The sequence below is a fragment of the Pipra filicauda genome, unplaced genomic scaffold, assembly GCF_003945595.2.
Source record: "Pipra filicauda isolate LSUMZ 115617 unplaced genomic scaffold, ASM394559v2 scaffold33_size4404698_pilon, whole genome shotgun sequence".
Taxonomy (NCBI): domain Eukaryota; kingdom Metazoa; phylum Chordata; class Aves; order Passeriformes; family Pipridae; genus Pipra; species Pipra filicauda.
Window position 1 is genome coordinate 718,583 of NW_024104465.1, and position 20,268 is coordinate 738,850.

At 47.7% G+C, this 20,268-nt stretch overlaps 1 protein-coding gene across 10 annotated transcripts in view; it reads right to left on the bottom strand.

Annotated features, from left to right (window-relative positions):
• The window catches only part of PXN (paxillin), a 63,864-nt gene that overhangs the window by 8,860 nt on the left and 34,736 nt on the right, over positions 1-20,268 (bottom strand). For all 10 annotated transcript variants that reach the window (XM_039384202.1, XM_039384198.1, XM_039384200.1 and 7 more), the window contains 5 exons: positions 12,211-12,437; positions 11,611-11,726; positions 9,605-9,744; positions 9,052-9,253; positions 8,417-8,552 (listed from right to left, as the gene is read on the bottom strand). In XM_039384202.1, coding sequence (XP_039240136.1) covers positions 8,417-8,552; positions 9,052-9,253; positions 9,605-9,744; positions 11,611-11,726; positions 12,211-12,437 — 821 coding nt within the window. The remainder of the gene's footprint in view (positions 1-8,416; positions 8,553-9,051; positions 9,254-9,604; positions 9,745-11,610; positions 11,727-12,210; positions 12,438-20,268) is intronic.

The window sequence follows — 20,268 nt, forward strand, 5'->3', positions numbered from 1 at the left end:
AGCCACCAGGCAGGGCAGGAGGAACACATGCCACACACAGGTGATAAATTCCATCCAAAGAGAAAGGAGATGAGATGAATTCAACATGTAGCAACAGAGCACTTCACCCTTGACCTCAGGAACCACACGCTCCTGCCAGCCACAGCTGACCCAGTGCAGGCACAACCACCTGAGCACACCTCAATGTCTACCTGGTCTGGTGACCCAGCCTCCTTGACAGCTCACAGAGGAGCCCCCACCTGAAGGAGGTTTGTTTCCACCTCCTGCAGTTTACAGGGGACACTCAGCACAGCATCCACATAAATTCATCATGCAAAGGCCCTTCAAATTCCCACCCTTCACCCATGAGATCTGCCATCACTCAAGTTCAGTGAGGAGCTCTATGAGCAGCAAACCATGCACTACAGGATATTATCCACGTTAATGCACTGGGAGCTCCGGGAGCAGATCCCAGCACACACTGACCAGAAAAGCACACCATGCTGAGGAAACAAAAGGAGGTCCTGCCTTGCCAGGGGTGGGGTGGCCCAGGGGTGCAGGAGCAGCCAGCAGATTGGCACTGGGGACAAGGGGAGGAGCAGAGGTCACCTGGAAAGTACAACAGTTCAAGATGCAGAAGGGTTTCCTTTCCTTGCTCGTTGCTTCAGAAAGCTGCCTGTACACTAACACTGTACTGCTTGTATACATTAAAACTCCCCACCACCACAGAGCCACAGCCCTTCCCTGACAGGAGATGCAGAACACAGATCTTAAGCATGCCATCTCCTCCCCACATCCACTCACACTGTGGACACCTGTCTAAACAGGCAAACACAGGAAGGACTGCTGATCTGCTCCTTCCAGTATGGAGATTTTGCCATCTTTTACTCTCCCCACTTCAAGAGAGATTATGGCAGAGAGAGCTGCAGGTTGTGTTTCAGAGTTACCTTCTTAATCCCAGAGGGAAATGGAGTCCCTGCTGCACAAAGTGACTGTCAGGACAGACATGACCCACACACCCCAGCAGCTTATTGCACAGACATGTACTTTGCAATGCTACAGCTGGGCTTGTCCATAAATCCTCTCTCCTAGCCAGCAGTTCATACCAGCCCTTACCTGAACACTGTATCTACTGAGCTATCAAGTTACAAGCAGTAGTTGGATTGGAAAACAGTGCTAAAAACACAAACCAGGGGAGAGAAGCCTGTCTGCATTTCTGGGAAGAAAGCTTCATCTTCAGTCTGACAGCCAACAGAAACAACTGTCTTGCTGCTTGGGGTCCAGGTCTGGGGAGAACAGGAATGCCTGGGATCCTCAGAAGGAGGGGTGCCCACAACAGAAACCTCATGATAATCATCATCAGAACTTCCCCACTGGAAGAGAGGCTGGGGAGCCAAGCTAAAGGAAGAGGAAGAGACTGGACTAGGAGCCGGGGTGGATGGCACATGGGAAGGCTGAGGTGGAAGTGGGAGGAGAGGTCCAGGGCCAGAGACATGAGAGGGAGCAGCATTAGCAGGGACTGTCTTTGCAGCTTCTTTGGAAGGCTGGAGCTGGGAAGAGGCTGAAACAGAGACTGTCCTCCTTGGGAGGAGTGGGGATTCTGGAGGAAAAACCACCTAGAAAGACACGGAGGAAGAAGAAAGGTGAATAAATCCAAAGAGGAACCAACAAGGAATTGGCTGTTATCAGTATGTTTATCTAAGGGAGAAAAGCAGCAAGAAAAGAAAAGGGGATTAGGAAATGTGGTGTGTAGCTCAAGGAAGAGCATCATCTTACCCCCAAAATGTCCTGCACAGGTACAGCACTGAGCAAAAAAAAACCCCCCCCTCTATGACAGGCTTCCCAGTGTGGATTTAAAAATAATCCCCACAGAGACATTAGGCATGTGATAGCAGCAGGCTGCATAAACAGATACTATCACCAGCTCCCTCAGATCCCACTCTAATTCTTAAACACCCAGAACTAGAACCACATGCTGCTTTCCTTCTCAGGCCAGAGAAGGGTGAACAGAAAGAGTTAGTCCTTCATTTCAAGTGGCTTAGGACACTCAAATTTAATCTGCACCACCACACAGTGCTATCTGGGCAGAGGGACATGCTGGGATTTCCCAGCACACGTCCCCGCTTTCTACCTTCTCTACTTGCTGTCCACCACTCTGCTCTTCCCCCCGGGGTCTGGCAGTGACAATGACCCCCTCTGTCAGCCAGGCATCCTGGCTCTGCCATTCCTCCTGTTCCTGCTCAGCGATGCCCAGTCTGTCCTGCAGCTCTTCAATCAAGCGATCTTGGGACTCAGTCTTGTGGAATATGGCAGGACCTAGCTTACGCCTTGGAGAGAGGTCCCGAGACATTGGATGCACATTCGCAGTCTCTTTCGTCCTCTTGATTAAAGATTTAATCTAAATGACAAAGGTGAAAGTATCAGCAGAGAAGAGCAATGTCACAGCAAGCCCCAAGATGCAACAGCACAAACTCAAAGACATCAGTGACAATTGTGAGCAGGAAGAGTGATGACATTTATTCCACAATGCCAAAATTCCTCTTGGCACAGCCCAGAACAGTGACTCAGTGCAAGGAAAAACCCTGTAAGGATAATCACAGCGGCCAAAAATAACTGTCTAGAAAAGGAAGGGAAAGATTAACCAGAGGGAAGCCAAGATAGGAGGTGCAGCATGACCACTCCACTGAGCATTACAGAAACCTCAGCATCACAAGGGCACAGAGCAGGCTCTTTGTGTTTGCCCTTGACAGGCACAAGGCTCTTGGTGAACAAAGTGTGCTTCCAGCACGGGAAGAAACACCAACAGCTCCAGTAATGGGACCTAAAAAGGCCAGCAGAGGAGCTGCCATCCCAATCAGGAACATCCTCCAGTGCCATGAAACAGCCCTCGCTACTTTTCAGAGGTCTGTAAGGACTGAACCTCACCCCAGCTAGGGAATAAGAGTCCGTTTCATGAGGAAACCCCTACAGACTGCTGTGTTCTGTGCTGCTGAGTGACATGCAGGAGAGAGCACAAGACAAAGCCGAGGGTTCCAAAGCTCCATGCCATGCAGCTGCAATGACCCTGCTCAGAGCTCCGTGCTGTTAGTGTGGGTGAGCCCGGGCACACTCGCTCCACACACACAGTGTTAGTGTGCTGGCAGAACAGTCCTAGCTAGGACTTGTCCTACTCCTACATTCACTCAGTGCCTGCCTGGCCTGATGCAGAAATCCTCTCAATGGGTGGTTTGGAGACACATGGCAGATCCCATTCAGCTTTCCCAAAGTTTTCAGGAGATTCCGGAGCAGCTGCAGAGCTTCTGAACTGCTCTTTGTCCTGGTCTCCTCTGGCTTTGTTCATGTTAGCAGTACCTGCCTTCCTAGGAGTTCTGTCCCTGCCCTGCCTCTTCTTGCCCAGATCAGGACCATTATCTACCTTGGTTTCACGAGGCACTTCAGCTTTTACCTCCTGTCCTTGCTCCACTACAAAGCCCAACTGGTTTCTAGTGTCTGGGAAGACATCCCACCGATCCAGGGCAACAACAGAGGGTTCATTAACAGAATCCAAAACGCTGTCATTCTTTGCATGTATCTCTGGTGCATGTGCAGGCAGCTCCAGGGCCCACAGCTCATCTAAAGCTGTTTCCACACTTCTGCCCAGGGAGGAAAGGGCTGACTTGTCCATCAATGCTCCCTGCTGATCCAGCTCTTTGGGTACCTGCCCCTTCCCCTGACCATTTGAAGCATTTGAAATGGATATACTTGAGATTTTGGGGTCACTTCTCTGCTCCTTCTTCTCAGTCTCTTTTGCCAAATCATAGTCCAGGCCTCGTGCCTCCACATCAGCAGGTCTACAGAGAAGCTCCACACTGGAAGCTGGCAGAGCCTGGGAGGAGTTTCTAGAAAAGTCAGGCTTTCTGCTCAGCTGAGCCAAGCTTGCAGAAGTCACCTGCTCCCCACGAGTAGCACAACCAGAAGAGCTGCGTGGTGGGGGCACAGGGACTGCTTGTGTCAAACGGGGCACAGGTGGAGGGGCAGCAGGATGCCCTGGAACAGCCAGCACTGCAGTGTCACTGCCTCCCTCAGCGCAGAGTTCTGCTGAGGGGGCACATGGTGGCACCGTCCAGTCCCCACTGTGAGTTGCAGAAGGGTGTTTGGAATGGGGCAGCACTGTTAAACTGGGAGGGGTGTCGCTGGAGTCTGCATTTGCTGAGCTGGGAACTGGTTCTAGGGAGGGTTCAGAAATCAGAGACATAGTGGAACTAGTCTGCAAAAAGGAGACAGAAGGAATAAGGAGAGAAAGAGATAAAGACAGATGTAAGGAGAAGGGGGGGGAAAAGCAAAGAGTTAAGCATTTTAACAATCAACTTCCAAATCAAAAAGCCATGTTGATCCAAAGCCTTACTTCCAGGAGTAAGGAAAGAAAGTGAGATAGCAAAGAGCAGAACCAGTATGACATTGTACTGATCTTCACATGAGTTCTGCAGCCACCGAGATCCTTTTCCTGTGCCTCCTCCTGAGTGACAGCTCACGTGTTCACCTGCAGCTGTGACGGGGCACGTCACGGCCACTGGGAAGCCAGACACGAACCCAGGAATGTCTGGGCTGTGAGGAAAGGTCACTTTTTCAACTTATTAACAGACAGACATGTAAATTTTATATTTCAAAGCTGAAAAAACCCTCAATCAATGAAGAGAACAAAGCATGACATTTTCTTCTTGATACACTAATAAAATGCTCCAGTTGGCTGAGTTCGTGGCAGTGAAAACAAAGCTTCAGGGCATTCACAGCAAGAGCAGATGACATGGGCTTTGTTCTATTCACATCACTAATCTCACCTTGGACATGGCACACACTGAATCTATATGAGTCTGTCAGTCACTCCATGCCCTTGTGAGCATTGCTTAGGTGGCAGATTAACATCATTCCCTCAGGCCAAAGTCTCCACATTGACATTGTAATAAAATCGGTATTAATTTTGATCCAAAATACACTCTAAGAAGAGCAACTAATGCAGTGGGTTTGGTTCTCCTTGACTTACAGGGTCTTTTGAAAACAAAAGATCATGGGTCCTTCTTTCCCCATTTCCAGTGGTTCCTGGCTAAACTCTAGGAGACAAACTGGTATTACTCCTTTTTTCTTAAAAAGGGAAAATCAGAACAGTGGCTTGGACAAGCTCACACAGCAGGTCAACCTAAGACCAACGCTGAGCCTTCTGTTTTAAAAATGTATCCACAAAGGATTTCCAAATCCAAGAGCTATCCAGACCTGCGCTGATTCCTAGTCATATTTTCCAAAGAAGCCTCAAGTCAGAGGTAGCAGGGCACATAAATTCCTAAGCCTCATGTATGGTATCTCAGTCTCTACTTACCTTTCTGAGATGCTTATCATGAATAAAAGGATAAAATTAACCACAACATACATAAAACCTGTCAGTAGATGGAAGAGTCATAACCTTGAGCTGCCCTAAGCTGCTGCCATCCTGAGGGGCCAGGAGCTGGCACACACACACATATTAGCAAAGTCACAACAGCAGTGCCCAGAAAGGGAAGAGCAACAGGAGACCAAAATTCATTTCAGACTGCTCTTCTCCCTGAGTAGCACAGCAAGGCCCACCATTCAGTAAAAAAAGAGGTAATTTCCCAGTATTCTGCCTAAGCTGGATGCACCTGTAAAAGTAACCTGGTTTGATGCTGGTTCACAGCTTCCAGACTTCCAAATGAAGTCAGTAATTTTCAAGGCAGGACTAACATTTCACTCAGAAGTCAGTATTTCCAATGTATCAAAACCACACTAGTTCCAGAATAAAGAGCAATGGGTAAGCACCCAACAGTAACAGAATAGTTAACTACCAGCATCCAGCTATGCAGTAAGCAGGCATCACATTACACAGAAATGGCAGAGGGTGAAAAAACAAGTGCATTAAGTGATCTCAGTGCCTGCTGACTGATGAGCTAGATAACCAAAATCAAATGGACTCTGTAAGCAAAAAGAATGAGCAACTCATTAAAGTGAGCAAAAGATGATAAAAGGGTGATGTATCAACCTCAACTGCACCTCTTACTCTGGAGTACCAGGGAAATCAAGCACCAGTGCCCTCCACTCCTTCATGCCCACCTACTGCAACTTCTGTTGTACCAACAACCAACTCTAACTAGTTACACACCATACTTAGGTTTTCTGTCCTATTTCCTGCAATCACAGGTAGTGGTACTCGAGCAGTAGCCTTTTATCTTTTACCTTTGGAAAAACTTCACTTCTCTCTCATATTCAAACACTGGCACAGACCAGAATACATTTTTACAGACAAGTTAACACCACTAGCTGGCACAAACAGAGGAGGTATAACCAAACAAAAAGGACTGAAGGGAAAATGAAGCAACGTGGAGGACAGGAAAAAAGGAAAATAACTCAAAAAGAGTCAATGACATCATTAACAAAAGGAAAATGATCACAGAAACCATGTTATTTGTGCTCCAGGAACAATGTTCAGACACAGATGATCTCAATGCCTCACAAAAATACGACTGCTGTGTTTGTAAAGCCGAAATCTTAAAATCTTTCTACGTTTCAGTTTGCTCTCAGAGGTCAACCAGAAACCAAGCCAGGAAGGCAGGTAGTATTACAGAAAGCAGCTCGTCTCTGTCACACAGGTTTTACTGGAGATTCAAGACTGCAAAGTATTGGAACACCCACACTTAAAAATGTCCCCTCCTTGTATCCTGCCAGGAAAACACCTGTGCTGGGCAAGGTCATTCTCAGTTGCCAAGAGCTCACCTGGGAGCAAAGGCTGGTGGCAGCAGCCACACCCTGAGCTTGTTTTCTGAGCCCTGATAAAAGCAGCAGGGGCACGAGGCCCCTGTGCTCAGCTCCCAGAGCACATGGAAGGGGCAGGGCAGGGAATGCCAGCAGCACAAGTGTGAATTCTCTCCAGCTTCACAACACTGCAGTGTTTCAACCAGGCTGAACAAATGCTTGTGGATACCCTGCGCTACACCCTAGGACCTAATGTGGAGAAAAAAGGCAACACTAAGGTGTCAATATTTGCAATTGACTGAATACACACTACACTAAGTCTAGAGAAAACAGTGAGTAACTCCCAGATTCTCACAAAATTAAGTGCATGTGCCAGAAACGGCAGACTGAGTTCAATTCCAGCAAGCACAAGGCAAGCCAAGCCCCTCAGGGCGTGTGTGTTCACTGCTGGGTTCTGAACTCACACACTTGGTCAGAGCTCTGGGTACTGTATTGACCTCCATGGAACCCAAAGGGCACAGAAAGAACAGCAAAGCTGTCACTGAATGTCCCCTCTACCTCTCCTCACAAAACATCTCAGCCCTGGCTGCCCCACCTAAAGTCATCTAGGAGGGGATGGAGCTCAGCACAAACAAGAAACACCAACTACTGGCAGAATCTTCCATATGAGGATAAAACAGAAAGTTAGGGACTTTCTTAGGATTAGAAAGCAGACTTGCCTGTGTATGTAAGAAAGGCAAATCTAACAAAGAGAATATCTAGTATATTTGCTTTTTCCACCACACTCAGAACAAATTCAAGTTGATAGTAAGGCTACAAGCAAAACAGTTGAAAGTAGAAAGTGAGAAAATATTTTTCATTTTGCTATGATTATGGGTAAATGAAGTCTCATGAAATAACCTCCACAGTTAATCAACTAGTACAGGAATGGTAACATACCTATATGAATGAAGAACAAGTTATCCAAGTGCCAAGTGCCTCATGTATCAAGAGGACCATAGGCAAGTTAATCCTGGAATTATGCTATTATGGGACTTTTATGTGCTACTTGTGACTGAAATAGCACTTCTTTTCTAATACAATAGTTTAATTTCCAAACAAGATTCTGAATGATATTTGCCATCCTCTGCCCCCACAAGAGGCTCAAACTTTAATCCCATTTTGAGGTGAATAATAGGGTTTGTTCTAAGATAAAACCTTTGAAATCTCCAGCTCTCTGATGCAAAGGCTTCAGCGCTCACACCACATGCCTGGAAGATCCTTCTCAGGGAAAGCACATCAGGGTGAACACACTCCAGAGAGGAGGGTCATCCCACAGAACAGAAGGGCCTGTTCTCTGTCAGTAAGCAGAGTGGTGTCCCATGCCCCCTCCTTCTCATTAAGTTTTAGCACAGCAAAATAATTCACCCTGTACCGAGCAGTAACAAAGCTCATTATCTCTGGCAAAGAGACAAACTGCAGAACTGAAGGAAAAACAGATCCCAGAACTGTCTTATCCTGCCAGTGATGAGAATTTATAGCAGTCAAGAACACCTACAGCAGCACTCAGAAAGCACAAATACGCCACAGGAAGTTTCTCAGGGCAAGTGTGAGAGGTAAAGAGGGCATTCTGGAGACCAAACAAGGTCAGCAGATGTGGCTAACAGCAAGAGGGACTGGGGGTGGGGAGGGACAGATGTATTAAGGTGTCCTGACAGGGTACCTTAAAGTCAGAGAGAGATGCCATCAGCTCATCCAGTTCTCGTGTAGCTGAGGAAGCAGAAATGCGGGTCTGCTGCTGACTGGCCGTGACCCGCTGGGGGCTGCTCACCTCACCCTGGCTCACAGTGATGGCAGGCCTGGGAGGGGAAAAAAAATAAAATAAAATTAAAAAAGAGTGCGTTTAACCTGGGAGGGCACTCCTAGACTGGAAGTCCCACTGCTCCCCTGAGCAAGCAGAGAATGAGGAGTTTCCTCAGCATGGCCCACCCCGGCCAGCCCTCCCCCAACCTCTCCAACACAAGCAGGCCCTGCCTCTCTGCCCAGTCTCACGTGCACACACACACCACCAAGACACAGACCATGAGTGAACACTCATTTTGTCAGACAGCAGGCATTTGTGGTCAGCTGAGTTTGAACAATCCACCTCTCACCCATGACTTATGCATTTTTTCATCCAGGAGTAGGTAACAGAGCAGCAGCAGCATCTTCATGTGCCCACTTTATTTCTGACCCTTTAGACAAAGCCCATCTTCCATCCCTTGCTCTCCTGCAGCAGCTGCCCCTACACTACAGTCACCAATCCCACAGGAGCCATCCCACCCCATCCAAGCCTGCAACCAGCAAAACATTACTCACACTGGACTTGGCACGGAGCTCTCCAGCTCATCCAGCAGGCTCTCCACACTGGGACGCACATCTTCGATCCCACGGGCACCGTTTCGCTTTGGCTTTTCCTTTGTCGGGGGTGCAGCCTTCCCTCCCCCAGAGCTGCTGTTCTCTGGGACAACGTAGTGGGGTCCAGCCACGCTGGGCAGTGATGGGCTTCTGCCAGCTTCATCTGAAGAAAGGGGAGCAGAAAAGAGCCCTTCAGAGCCCCAGTTCCACACATACATGGTAATCACAGGCAAGAACAACAAACTGTCCAGAAATCTTGTGGAACATCCATCTTTGAGGATATTAAGAACCTAACAGTGCAAGGGCCTGAGCAACCTAATCTAACTTTGAAACTTTAGTTAGAGCCAGTTTTGAAGTTGGCCTTGCTTTGAGCAGGGTGCCTCACCCATATTAAAGGAACCTTTGACCAAGGGCTGGAGGGGTCTCCCTCAGGAAGGACGTTGGAAGGAAAAACCAGGCTACTATTCTGAGAATAAAAGTACCCACTCACACCAAATGTCTTGCTATTCCTCACCTGCTGAGAAGCCACTGGCAGGTGTATGCTGAACAGCATTCAGTTCCAGGAGGAGTCTGTCCAGTTCTGAGAGGTTGCTGCCCAGAGAGGAGCTGGTCATGGTGGGAGACGGTTCCGCAGACTTCTGCTTGTTCGGGAAACTAAAGATAAAGGGAATGTGAAAACTTCTGTGTCAAGATACAGCAGAAGGATGGAGAGAAACTCGTATTAGGTTCCCAAAGTTTACACATGTACTGTGCTCTCTTCAGGCTGATGCTTTTAGCTCTGGGGGAAGGAAGATGTGTGCTTTGTGACATGACTAAACACAGCCACTCCTTAGTCACATCTCCAGTTGTCAGTCGTGAAGAAATACTGGATGGAACACTGATGGACAGGGCCTTATTTTAGGACTGTGAGCTGCCCAGCCCTGTAGGAAAGAGTTAACTGTCTGCAGATCCAAAATGCACAGAACAGCAGCAGACCCATTAGCTCACATACAGGAAAATGACTTGTTTCTGCTGACACCACACCAAGCAGCAAAACCCTCCTCCCTGAAGCGAGGGAATGCAGGGCTAGCACAGACTGGAGAGAGAGGCAAAGTACAAACCTCACGCTATCAGCAAAAACTCAGAAGCGAGAGGTTATGTGATAACCTCTTGCAACACTCAAGTCCTCAAAGCTTTAATTTGGGGACTTCTAATCAATTTATAAGAAAGTAATTTGATATATTTTCTACTGTGTGAGATACACAAGCGTGTATAAAATGCTGGCTACAATTACAGATGATCTTATATGGGTGATATCATTTACCACACAGAACTGCAAAGTGTTTCAAAGCAAGACTTAGCACCAATGCAGTGATTTTTATAGTAATTGCACTGTAGTAACACTCTTCCTCCCATTGTCTATGGCAGGGAAATTTTTTTCTCCTCATTTTACAAATGAAGGAACAATTTCTAATGCTCTAGAGGTTCTTATTTTATCAAAAAGATACTTTCCAAACCGAAAATGGGAACTTCTGCCTTATTCACAGGACCACATTATGCTCAGAAAGTTAATATCTAACAGGTTTAAGGACTCTGACACCTGTAACACCAGTGACAATTATGAATTCCATAAGGGCACTTATTATCCTTCTCTTCAGACTGAAAAATCCACAACTGCAATCTGAGGAGAACATACTTCATCCCAAACCCACACACCAGCTACAATTCACAACAGAGCCAAGCCATGCCAGACCTTGCACAGGAGGACTTATGGCTGTAATTACCTCCATTCCGTGCTAATTGCATGCAGTCGTCTGAAAAAATTACAATTACTGCCTCCATTGGGCCATCCCTGGCTAGGCCTGCCTCTACCCAGAGTTAGTTCTGGTTGGAAGCAACTTCCTGCTCAGCAGAAAGAGCTGGCATGGTTAGAACATGACACCAAAGAAACACCAGTCTGCAGACTGTAAAAAGGTGTCCAGGATGAAGTCCTGACAGCCTCTTCCTCACTCATCCCCACGTCAGCAGAAAGGTCTGTCCCACTGCACAGGATACTCCTCCAACCTCTCAGAGTAAGAGCAGCTGCCTTTGTGAGTACAAACTTGTTATCTATCAATCACCTACTGAGACAGAGATTGTAAGAGGTTCAAATTTACCTGAAAATTCAAGTCACTGCACAAGTACTGAGTTCCCTGGTTTAACTGACCCAAAGGCCACCCAACTCCCAAAGAACTTTTGTGCTGTTTAACAGGGGGATGGATTTGTCACTTGTGTCTGGATCATATCCTTCACAACACAATCCAGATCCTGCTGTCTGATGGATCCTTAACCTCTTGCAGCTGAGCAAGCCAAAGGGCCAGGTCAGCCTTTGAAGCGAGTATGAAAGTTAAGGTGGCGTGTTACAAAAGAGGTAATCAAAACTGACACAAGGCAACCTAACACACACAGGGAGCAGTGCTTGTTTCCACTTATAGAAGGCAGCTTGAGCCACGGCAGGCTCAAGTTGTGAGTCAGGCTTATCTTTTAACAGGGACACGATACCTGTAGACGTGTTCCTCTTCACTGGCACGGGGAGAAGGAGAGCTGAGCCCGTCTTTAGGAATCGAGGCACTGGAGCTTTTGGCACTAGAGCTGTATATAGGAGACTGGGACTGAGGCTGTGGAAATGAGATTTGCATTGGAAACAGAGAATACAAAGCAAATATGTACCTTACTGCATTGCAAACCCACACACGGATAGGGCAGAACAAAGCCCAGCAGAACTTCTAAAAAATCTGCTCTTTAGTCAAGCCAGCCTTTATCAGATGAGCTACACCAGGAACAACTGTTCTCCACTTACTTCAGACTTGCCTATGAGTCGCAGCTCCGTGCTGGAAACCCCCAGTCTGCTTCCCACAGGCTACAAGGCAGATGACTAACACTAATCTCATCACGCCACCACTTTGTCAAACAATTTTTTTTCAAATTCTTTTGTGCCATTTGCTCCAGCCAGTTAGTTCTAATAAAACCCCACACCTCTCCCCATTTTCCCCCTCTGTTCACAGCCAAACTCATCGTCACTTCTTCCTATTCCTCCTCTTTACTTTCTTGAGAGATACTGCACCCACGAACCAAGCATTGCACCCTCCCACATCCACTTACTTGCTGGTGGCTGTATTTGGGGGTGTTGGGTTGCCACTGGTCTAAGGGGTCAATCACAGTTCCATTCAGGGCCTCATTGGAAGGTGGTGGGGGCACTGGAGGGGGCACAGCAATCTCCTGGTATGTGTGGTTTCCAGTTGGATAGGAGTAAGGTGTTTCCTCTGTGAGAAACACTGGTCGCTTGGAGATATGTGAGGTGGTGGATTCCAGATCTGCCAGTAAGGCGTCTGCAGGAAAGAAAAAAACAGAAAAATCAAAATGGTAAAAGCCTGGACTACAGCTTTGTCTCCTTTTTCTCATTCAAAGTATCTCTATCAGAAGGTTTTTGGGAAGACTTTCCAACTAGAGTAATCTACCAAATGCCCTGAAAAACATTACTGCTGCCCAGGAATGAATGAGTTAATCAAACTTCTACTACAAAAAAACACCAAGATGTTACAAACCAGCCAGAACAGCTGTGTCAGTCCCAGATTTTTGTCTGAACTGGAAAACCACCCAACAACAGGGATCCATAGTCTCACTGCCCCCTGCAGAAGAGCAAGCCAGGCAAAACCTGCCCGGAGATCTACTCGCAACAGGATATTGACACAGACTAATTACAGGCTCCACATCATCACGGAGTCATTTACTGTGGCCGCAGGCATTGCTTTCTGCAGGAAACAAGATCTCAGGAGGTGTTTTCTCCAGAGTCTAAGGTAGTGGAAGAAGCATGAAACGTTCAGATCAGTCCACTGGTGCAGCAGAAGTACATGCTTCCATTTTCCTAATAAAAGTCCCTCTCAGTACATCATACAAACAGTTAACTAGTTTCCAGAGGCTGCCAGGTAAACGCCATTTCTTCTCCTGGAAACAATTCTCAACTAGCTGGGTGGAGACTGCTCACAAATTCCTGAAGAGCAGGAAAACTTCCACCAGCTAAAACACTGTCACTCGTGCCAGGGAGAGGACCCACGTCATACAATTAGCACCTCTCAGAAAAATTAAAGCTGAAAAATGCTCTCCCTCAGAGACAAGGCATAAAAAAGGCATTCCCAGCTTTCCACATTTCTCCATGCAAACTATCCTCTGCCCATTCCCAACCCTGCCCTCCTCTGCAGTGACTCACAGGCAAACCCCAACCTGTTGGACCTTCTGACCTGTGAGCCCACCCTGCAGAGCCCACTGCAGTCCCTGGAGGGGGAACTCCAGCGAGTGCCTGCAGGTCTGTGCTGTGCTCACTTTCTAAAGAAAGCCTCCCTGGCTGCATTCCCAGCTTTCCGCTGGGGCAGCAGCACTTGGACACACCTCGTGAAGGCTGTTAGAGACCAGTCGGTTCACCAGGGACACCGGCACTCTCGACTGTAGGAGCATCAGGACATACCTGGCAGGTCCCTTTGGAGATGTGGAATTCAGCCAGAAAATAACACAACTTCAGCACAATCAGGAGGGGAGGCTCCCTGAAACCCCTGGATCCCCCTGCGCAGACCCAGCTGTCTTTAGTCTCAGCAGGCTCTTTCTCCCGCACACAGCAGGTACTCACACTCAGGTTTGGGGTGTGAGGGCTCACCCTGAGCGTGGCCATCCCACCGTGTCCCCCACTGGGGTCACAAGGACCTGGAATTATCTGGTGGCACCAGAATAGCAACCGAGCAACTGCTCGCCCTAATGGCTGCCCACGGCTCCCAGGGCAGCACCTGCCAGCCCTGAGCCACCCCCTGAGCACAGCAGACCACAGCAGCCAATGCACTTAGCAAGCCTTCAAGAAAATACATTAAAAGAGGACAGTATTACAGCATTAGATGATGAGGAAGGTGCTGCTTTTATATTCCCTCTACCAAAACCCAAAGCATCACGAAAGAAAAAGAAAAAAAAGGCGGTCCTGCACTCAGAGAACAGAATACAGCCATTAGCAAATTAAATACTGTGTTAAATTAATTCTATACACCTTTCATTTAGTTAAAAATATGTTCCAAGTCTTTTAAATCACAGGCATCTTCCTAGAGGGGCCAAAATACCCCAGAAGCAGATTCTCTGACAGGATACAAGCATTCTGCAGCTGGGGAAAAATGAACTGAATCTTCTTTTTAAGCAAAAGAACAGCTGGTGGATTCCAGAGTGAAAGGCACATACCTCCAGGGAACTGCCGATGAGCTGCAATTCCTACAGTCAGGCAGGTCCTATGACTGGAAGTTTCATGCACACAACCTCCCAGAGAAGTGCTGGCCCAGAAGGAGTGGTTTTTGTTTCTCCCCTCCAATGACAAAGGCAAATCAAACTCCACCAGGAAGTGAAAATCCCGTGAGGGTGTTGGCCTCCTCTGGCCCTGCAGAGGGGACCCAAACCATTTTTCCACTCTCCAGCCCTTACTGCAGGGCAGGCAGCTGTGTCTATCTCGCCTCAAAATTGCCCTGCTCGGCTCAGCGCTGTGCTGGATGATCCATCGGACAGAAACCCACTGCCCTTTGCTAGGGGCACAGAGTGAGCCCGGCTACACGTACCCGTTTACTTTTACAAGTCTGCGGAAGATTGGTCTGGGAATACCAGGAGTACTCAGCCCCATGGCTGCGAAGGAGTTAAGATTAATGATTAACTTCCCCCATACCCTCCCCCTTCCTGACTTGAGCAAACAAGGCAGAGCCGAGGAACGGGAAGCGGAGGGAGGAGAAAAGGCTGGAGAGGAATCACTCGGTTACTCAAACTGAACTCCAACTTTACAACTGATACCGAAGCAGCAGCACGAAGGCACCACCCCAACCCGGCGGGGCAGGAAAGGCGCAAGCCAGGGCAGGACAGGCGCTCACACCCCGGTTTCCCGGTGGAAAAGGACCTCTCCTTGTGGTTGCTCGCCCCAAGGTTCTGCAAACCCTGTGTCCTCCCTTCCCTGCGCCCCAGCCGCTCCCTCCGAGCTCGCAGCCACGACACAGGGAAGGTCTTCCCCATTCGCGTCCCTCTCTGTTCCTGTTTCCGGATCCAATCCCATCAGCAACCACAGGTCCCTGAAGCTCTGCTGGAATGGGAAATTGCGCCCGTTTAAAGGGTCCAACACCGGCAGCAGAACGTCCCCGGGGAGAGCGGCGGTGGCACCGAGCCCATCCCGCCCCACGGGCATCGCCGTGCCAGAGGGAAGGCACGGGCTGCAAATCGCTCCCTTGGAGGTCACCCCAAGGAGTCCTGCAGTCCAGAGCGCGATTTGAGGCAATTATTCCAAACCCAACCAAAAAAAAAAAAAAATCAACCAAAGGGATTAACGCTTTGTTTGCCACGCAGCACCTCATCCCAAGAGGTCCAAAAGCGCTGTGCATTCATTTAGGATTTGTGCGGGTTTTAACGCTACCAGAAGACAATGTGAGATAAGAGATGGTGGGAAAGAAGGGAGATTTATTAATGGAAAAAAGGTGTGTCGCTCTCACAAATGGGACCAGCAGCTGTAGCCTGATGAACTGTGACAGGGATGCTGAGCCTTGTGCAGTGCTGCACCTCGTGTCACAGCACTGAGTTCACTACAGTAGCTGCTCCTTAAATGGAATATTAAATGCTTAAATAGAAATATTAAAGGCTCAATCGATTTGCTGGGTAATGAAGTGTTCCTGCCCAAGGTGACTCCTGAGGGACAGCGCTGCAGGAGGTGTTAAGCATCCACTTAGTCCCCCCCAACCCGTAGGAAGCAGCTGACTGGACCATCCTAAGGCCAGTTCCCACAGGCACCATCCATGAGAGGGCACCACCACATCCTCACACAGACAGAGCAAGGAAACCCCGCAGCAGTGCCCACTCTGGCACTCCCTTCACCTCACTCGCTCAGCCCCGCAGAGCCGCGAACCTGTCCCCGTTATAGGCACACAAACTTTCTGCCGGTGCCACGTGTGCTGCACCTCCCCACGGAGCTGCATCTCACACGCTGCAGCCTCCCGGGGCTACCGCCCAGTGCTCTGCAAACAACCACACACTGACCTCACCCGCTCTAACCACCGCCCCAAATACTCTCTACAACGCTACAGGCACAGCTCTAGGAGGCAGGATCTCCCAAAGATAAATATCATAGACTTATTTATCTCTAGAGGATAGAGTTAGCAATTTTGCAGAAATGAAGTAAGCCAGACAGGGTTATACTAGATTTTCAAGCCATTGCTCCTCCACAGGATCACCCCTCCTTCCACTCTCACCCCTACAGCAAGCTACTAACACAACCCACAGACAAAATGTCAACTCACAGACGTGTGCATGGAGCAGAATCACAGTCCAGTTTCCAAAGACCTGGTAGGGCTCAGCCTACCCACAGGCATGGGCTGTGCATACAGAAACCTGTATTTTCCACTCCATTAGCATTGTGCTGCCCAGTGGGGTATGAAAAGGAAAACCTGCTAAAATACCACCAACTCAGCTGCTCTTGCTTGTCGTGGCTATGCTGGAGCAGTCACAGAGCTGATAAAACTAACTCAGCACAAGAGCATCTCAGAGCTGGTCCTCCACAGGCTCAGGTAACTTGGCCAAGCTCCTGATAAAGCTGCATGCAAACATGAGACAGAAGGACAGAGTCCTCCTCCCTCCACTGGGCAACCCAAAAATTACATGCTCAATTGAAATCACAGTCAGGCCTGAGGGCTACTCAAACCACATCCTCCCCAGTATGGGAGGACACTGGTGTTTGCATTCAAATGGTTTTTCAACATGAATTTTCCTGTGGAGGAGGGACAGTTAAAGAATGACACAATTTTTGATACCTTTACTGCTATAAAGCACAAGGCATCTGGAGATCCAGGGACATTAGTTTGCTTCTCTCTCCCTTCCCTCCCTTTTTCCAAAAATCATTATTAACTATGAGCTCTTTGGCATTCTGGTCTACAAATCCCCCATACAGCTCTGCACCTACATTAGATATGTATGAGAGACCCTTAATACCAACTGTGTTGCTTCAGGGGAGTTCCCAGCATCTGCCAAAGCTCTGCTGCTCATTTCAACAGCTCAGGACAAGAACTCTCAAGCTGATGCCCAATGCATTGAACCGCTCAGGAAAAACCCCTTTACCAAGAAAATCAGCAAGGTGGAAGAACAGGACAATCCCTCAGGATAAGCCCCATTTACCAGTTCAAGCTGGACTGAAAAGGGCAATCATCTCCCAAGTTATAGACTGCACATTCCTGCGCTATCTCCCCAGCCCACACCTCTGTGGGCCAAGGAACAGCTCACGCATTCCAGGGGCTCCAAGGCAGGCTCCTGCTGCCATCGCTGCGTGTCAGCACTCGCTGCTGTCCTGCAAACGCAGAATCCTCCAGCAGGAACGGCCTGTGTGCAGCCAGGGGCACATTCCTCAGCTTCCCACATCCCAGGTTTGCCTGACAAAGAGCAGTAACACCAGCCTGGGGATCTCAGCACTGCTCTAAGGTATGGAACAGGAATGGGTAACACCAGGGCCCCTCAGTACTGATGCATCAACACCCTTTTCTAGAAATCTTAGCTGCACTCAGCCCCCTTAAAAAAATGAAGTCACTAAACAGAAAAAGATATATATATATATATTTAGATGTATCTTCCCATGCATATGGAAACATACTTTGTTCACTCTCCCCTTCCTGTGCATCTCAAAAATGCTCTTGGATTAAGGTGACACAGTGAAGCAGAACATTATGCATTAGTTCTGTAAAAACCTACACTGCAAGGCATCCACAAATTCACATCTGCTACTGTGTGTCCAGGGTGACTCCAGCCTGTGTGAGGGCTAGAGAGACACAGCATCCTCACTGAGCTCAAAGACTACAACATTATTGCCAGGAGAAAACAACTTCAGATTTCCACATGCAGTTCATCTCTCTCAAGAACTGAGGATTATTAAGCCCCGCTGACACAGCAAATCACAGCATTATCAATATAGTAAGTAGATCAAAAGGATGGTGGTCAATTTTCTTCTACTTCTCATCTACTGCTGGGAAGGAAATGGAAGCATAACTGAAGCAAGACACTTCAAATGCCTCAGATATCAGCCTTTCATTTTCAACAGCTGAAAGCCACATCTGTGCATCCGCCAAACTGCATGTTCCCTGTAGCTGCATGGGACATCTGGGAAGTGAGTGACACTGGAGACAGGATTTTTCATCCAGCCACCACACAGAGCAAACGCATTCAGGCACAGAGTCCCATCTCCCCCAGATCTCTGGTGCCACATGTCCCTGACAGCCCAGACACAGCACAACGGGAAATCGGGATGAGATGTCTGAGCACAGACTACAGTGCTTCCCCTTCTGCAGCTGCACAGAACAGGTGTCTCCACCTCCCCTGTTCTTTCCCCCACCTCTATTTATCCAAATAAGTAGAACTGCTACAGGTTTTCCTGGTTTAGGCAGCAGAAGATTCCCAGAGGGTTGGCAAATGGAAAGAAGAAGCAAAACAGCCATAAGGGCAGCTCTCAATGAGGACATGGACTTTACACGATAACGTCTCAGAGTAAGACAAGTTGCAGACCACTCATTTGCAGAATCACAAACCATTCTCCAGCCCTTTTCTCTTAACACCTGTAAGATGCTGAATCCAAATTTGCTATTTGCTATTTGGATATTTTGCTATCCCCTAAACGAATGAGGGGAATTGCATGTCCAGAACTGAACTCTCAGCTTGCAGCCTCATCTGAGCAGCCTCTTTGCAAAATCCCTGAACCCAAACTTTAAAATCTCATTAGGTTCAAATAAATTCTTCTCTCCCCCACCTTCAGGAGTAAATGCAGCTCCAGCTCACATATGGGGAGACAGCTCGAGGTGGTAACCCAATCCCTGGCACGACAGTTTTACATTGTGAGTAACTGCAGAGGAATGGGGAGCCTGGGTATATTTATCTTATTAAACAGCCTTTCAAAAGAAACATCTGCAGTGCCTTGAAAGAGCTGCATCAAGAAGACTTGTTGGAGCCCTGCTGTAGGACTTCACTGCCCTAGAGTTTGACTCCAGAAGGTGTGGGGAGCCCCAAAGACCGACACTGATGGCAGGAATTCCCATTTTAACAGCAGTTTTGACTTTTCTCAGTAAAATGGAAGAGCATCGTCAGAAATAGGAAAACCATGAACAAACAGGTGAAAGCAGGCATTGATTTCCAGGTAAAAGACATTTATTAACAGGTTCCTAAGGCTTTATATTCTAATCAATGCTTTTAAATGCAAAAGGATCAGAGACTACGAAAGCAATAAAATACAAAAACTACATTCAAAAAGCGACATGAAAAATTCAAAGTGCAAGCAGATGCTCTTAAAATCCTCAAGTTCTCCAGTTCACATATATAGAAAGCATGCAAAATAGCTTGGCTTATATTCCAAAACATTTTGAGGAGATGACATTTAAAAGTTTCCCAAAATTTAACCAATATGTCAAGAAGGTGGTTAGAATACAGGACACGTAACAGCTCTCAGCCTTCTGTGAAGCAGGGACAGATTGTTAAGATACAGGAAAGTTCAAGGCACAAAAGATAAGTCATTTTCCAGACCTAATAACTGCTGGAGTATCAGTACAGAGCAGCCACTGGGATTTTTAGTTCACGTTGCCTACACCTGCCCAGAGGAAGTTCAGATTGCATGGTCAAAAAAAAATAAAATCACTCAGCTATTTCTTTAATGTACTAATGCTTTTTCAAAGCCTTTCTCATTATCATGAGAAATGTGTCACTGCTTAATAAAGAGAATGTCCAGACTCATACATGGTATGGTGAATTCTGATTAAGATAATATCCATGAAATTCTTGAAGCTTCTCTGTAATTTGAAACCAAACCTGCACCCCCTTAGAATAAGGAAAAGTTTGCATTTGTGGCACTGATTTACAAAGTCACGTGGGTGCTTCAGAAAAGCTCAACAGCAAAGGCAGCCACCTAGTAGCAGTAATACCTTGCTACACCAGGTTGCAGAGACAAACTAGACAAGAATTCATCCTGTGACAGACAGAACTGCTTTCCAAATCAAGTGGTGGCAGCCCCTGTGAATCCTGTCTGTGCCATAACTCCCATATGGAGAGCCAAACCAGCCAGCTTTGCCCAGTACAGCAGCCCATGCACCAGCTCTGACCACTATCAGCAAATGTCTAAACAAAGACAAGACACTGCAGTGT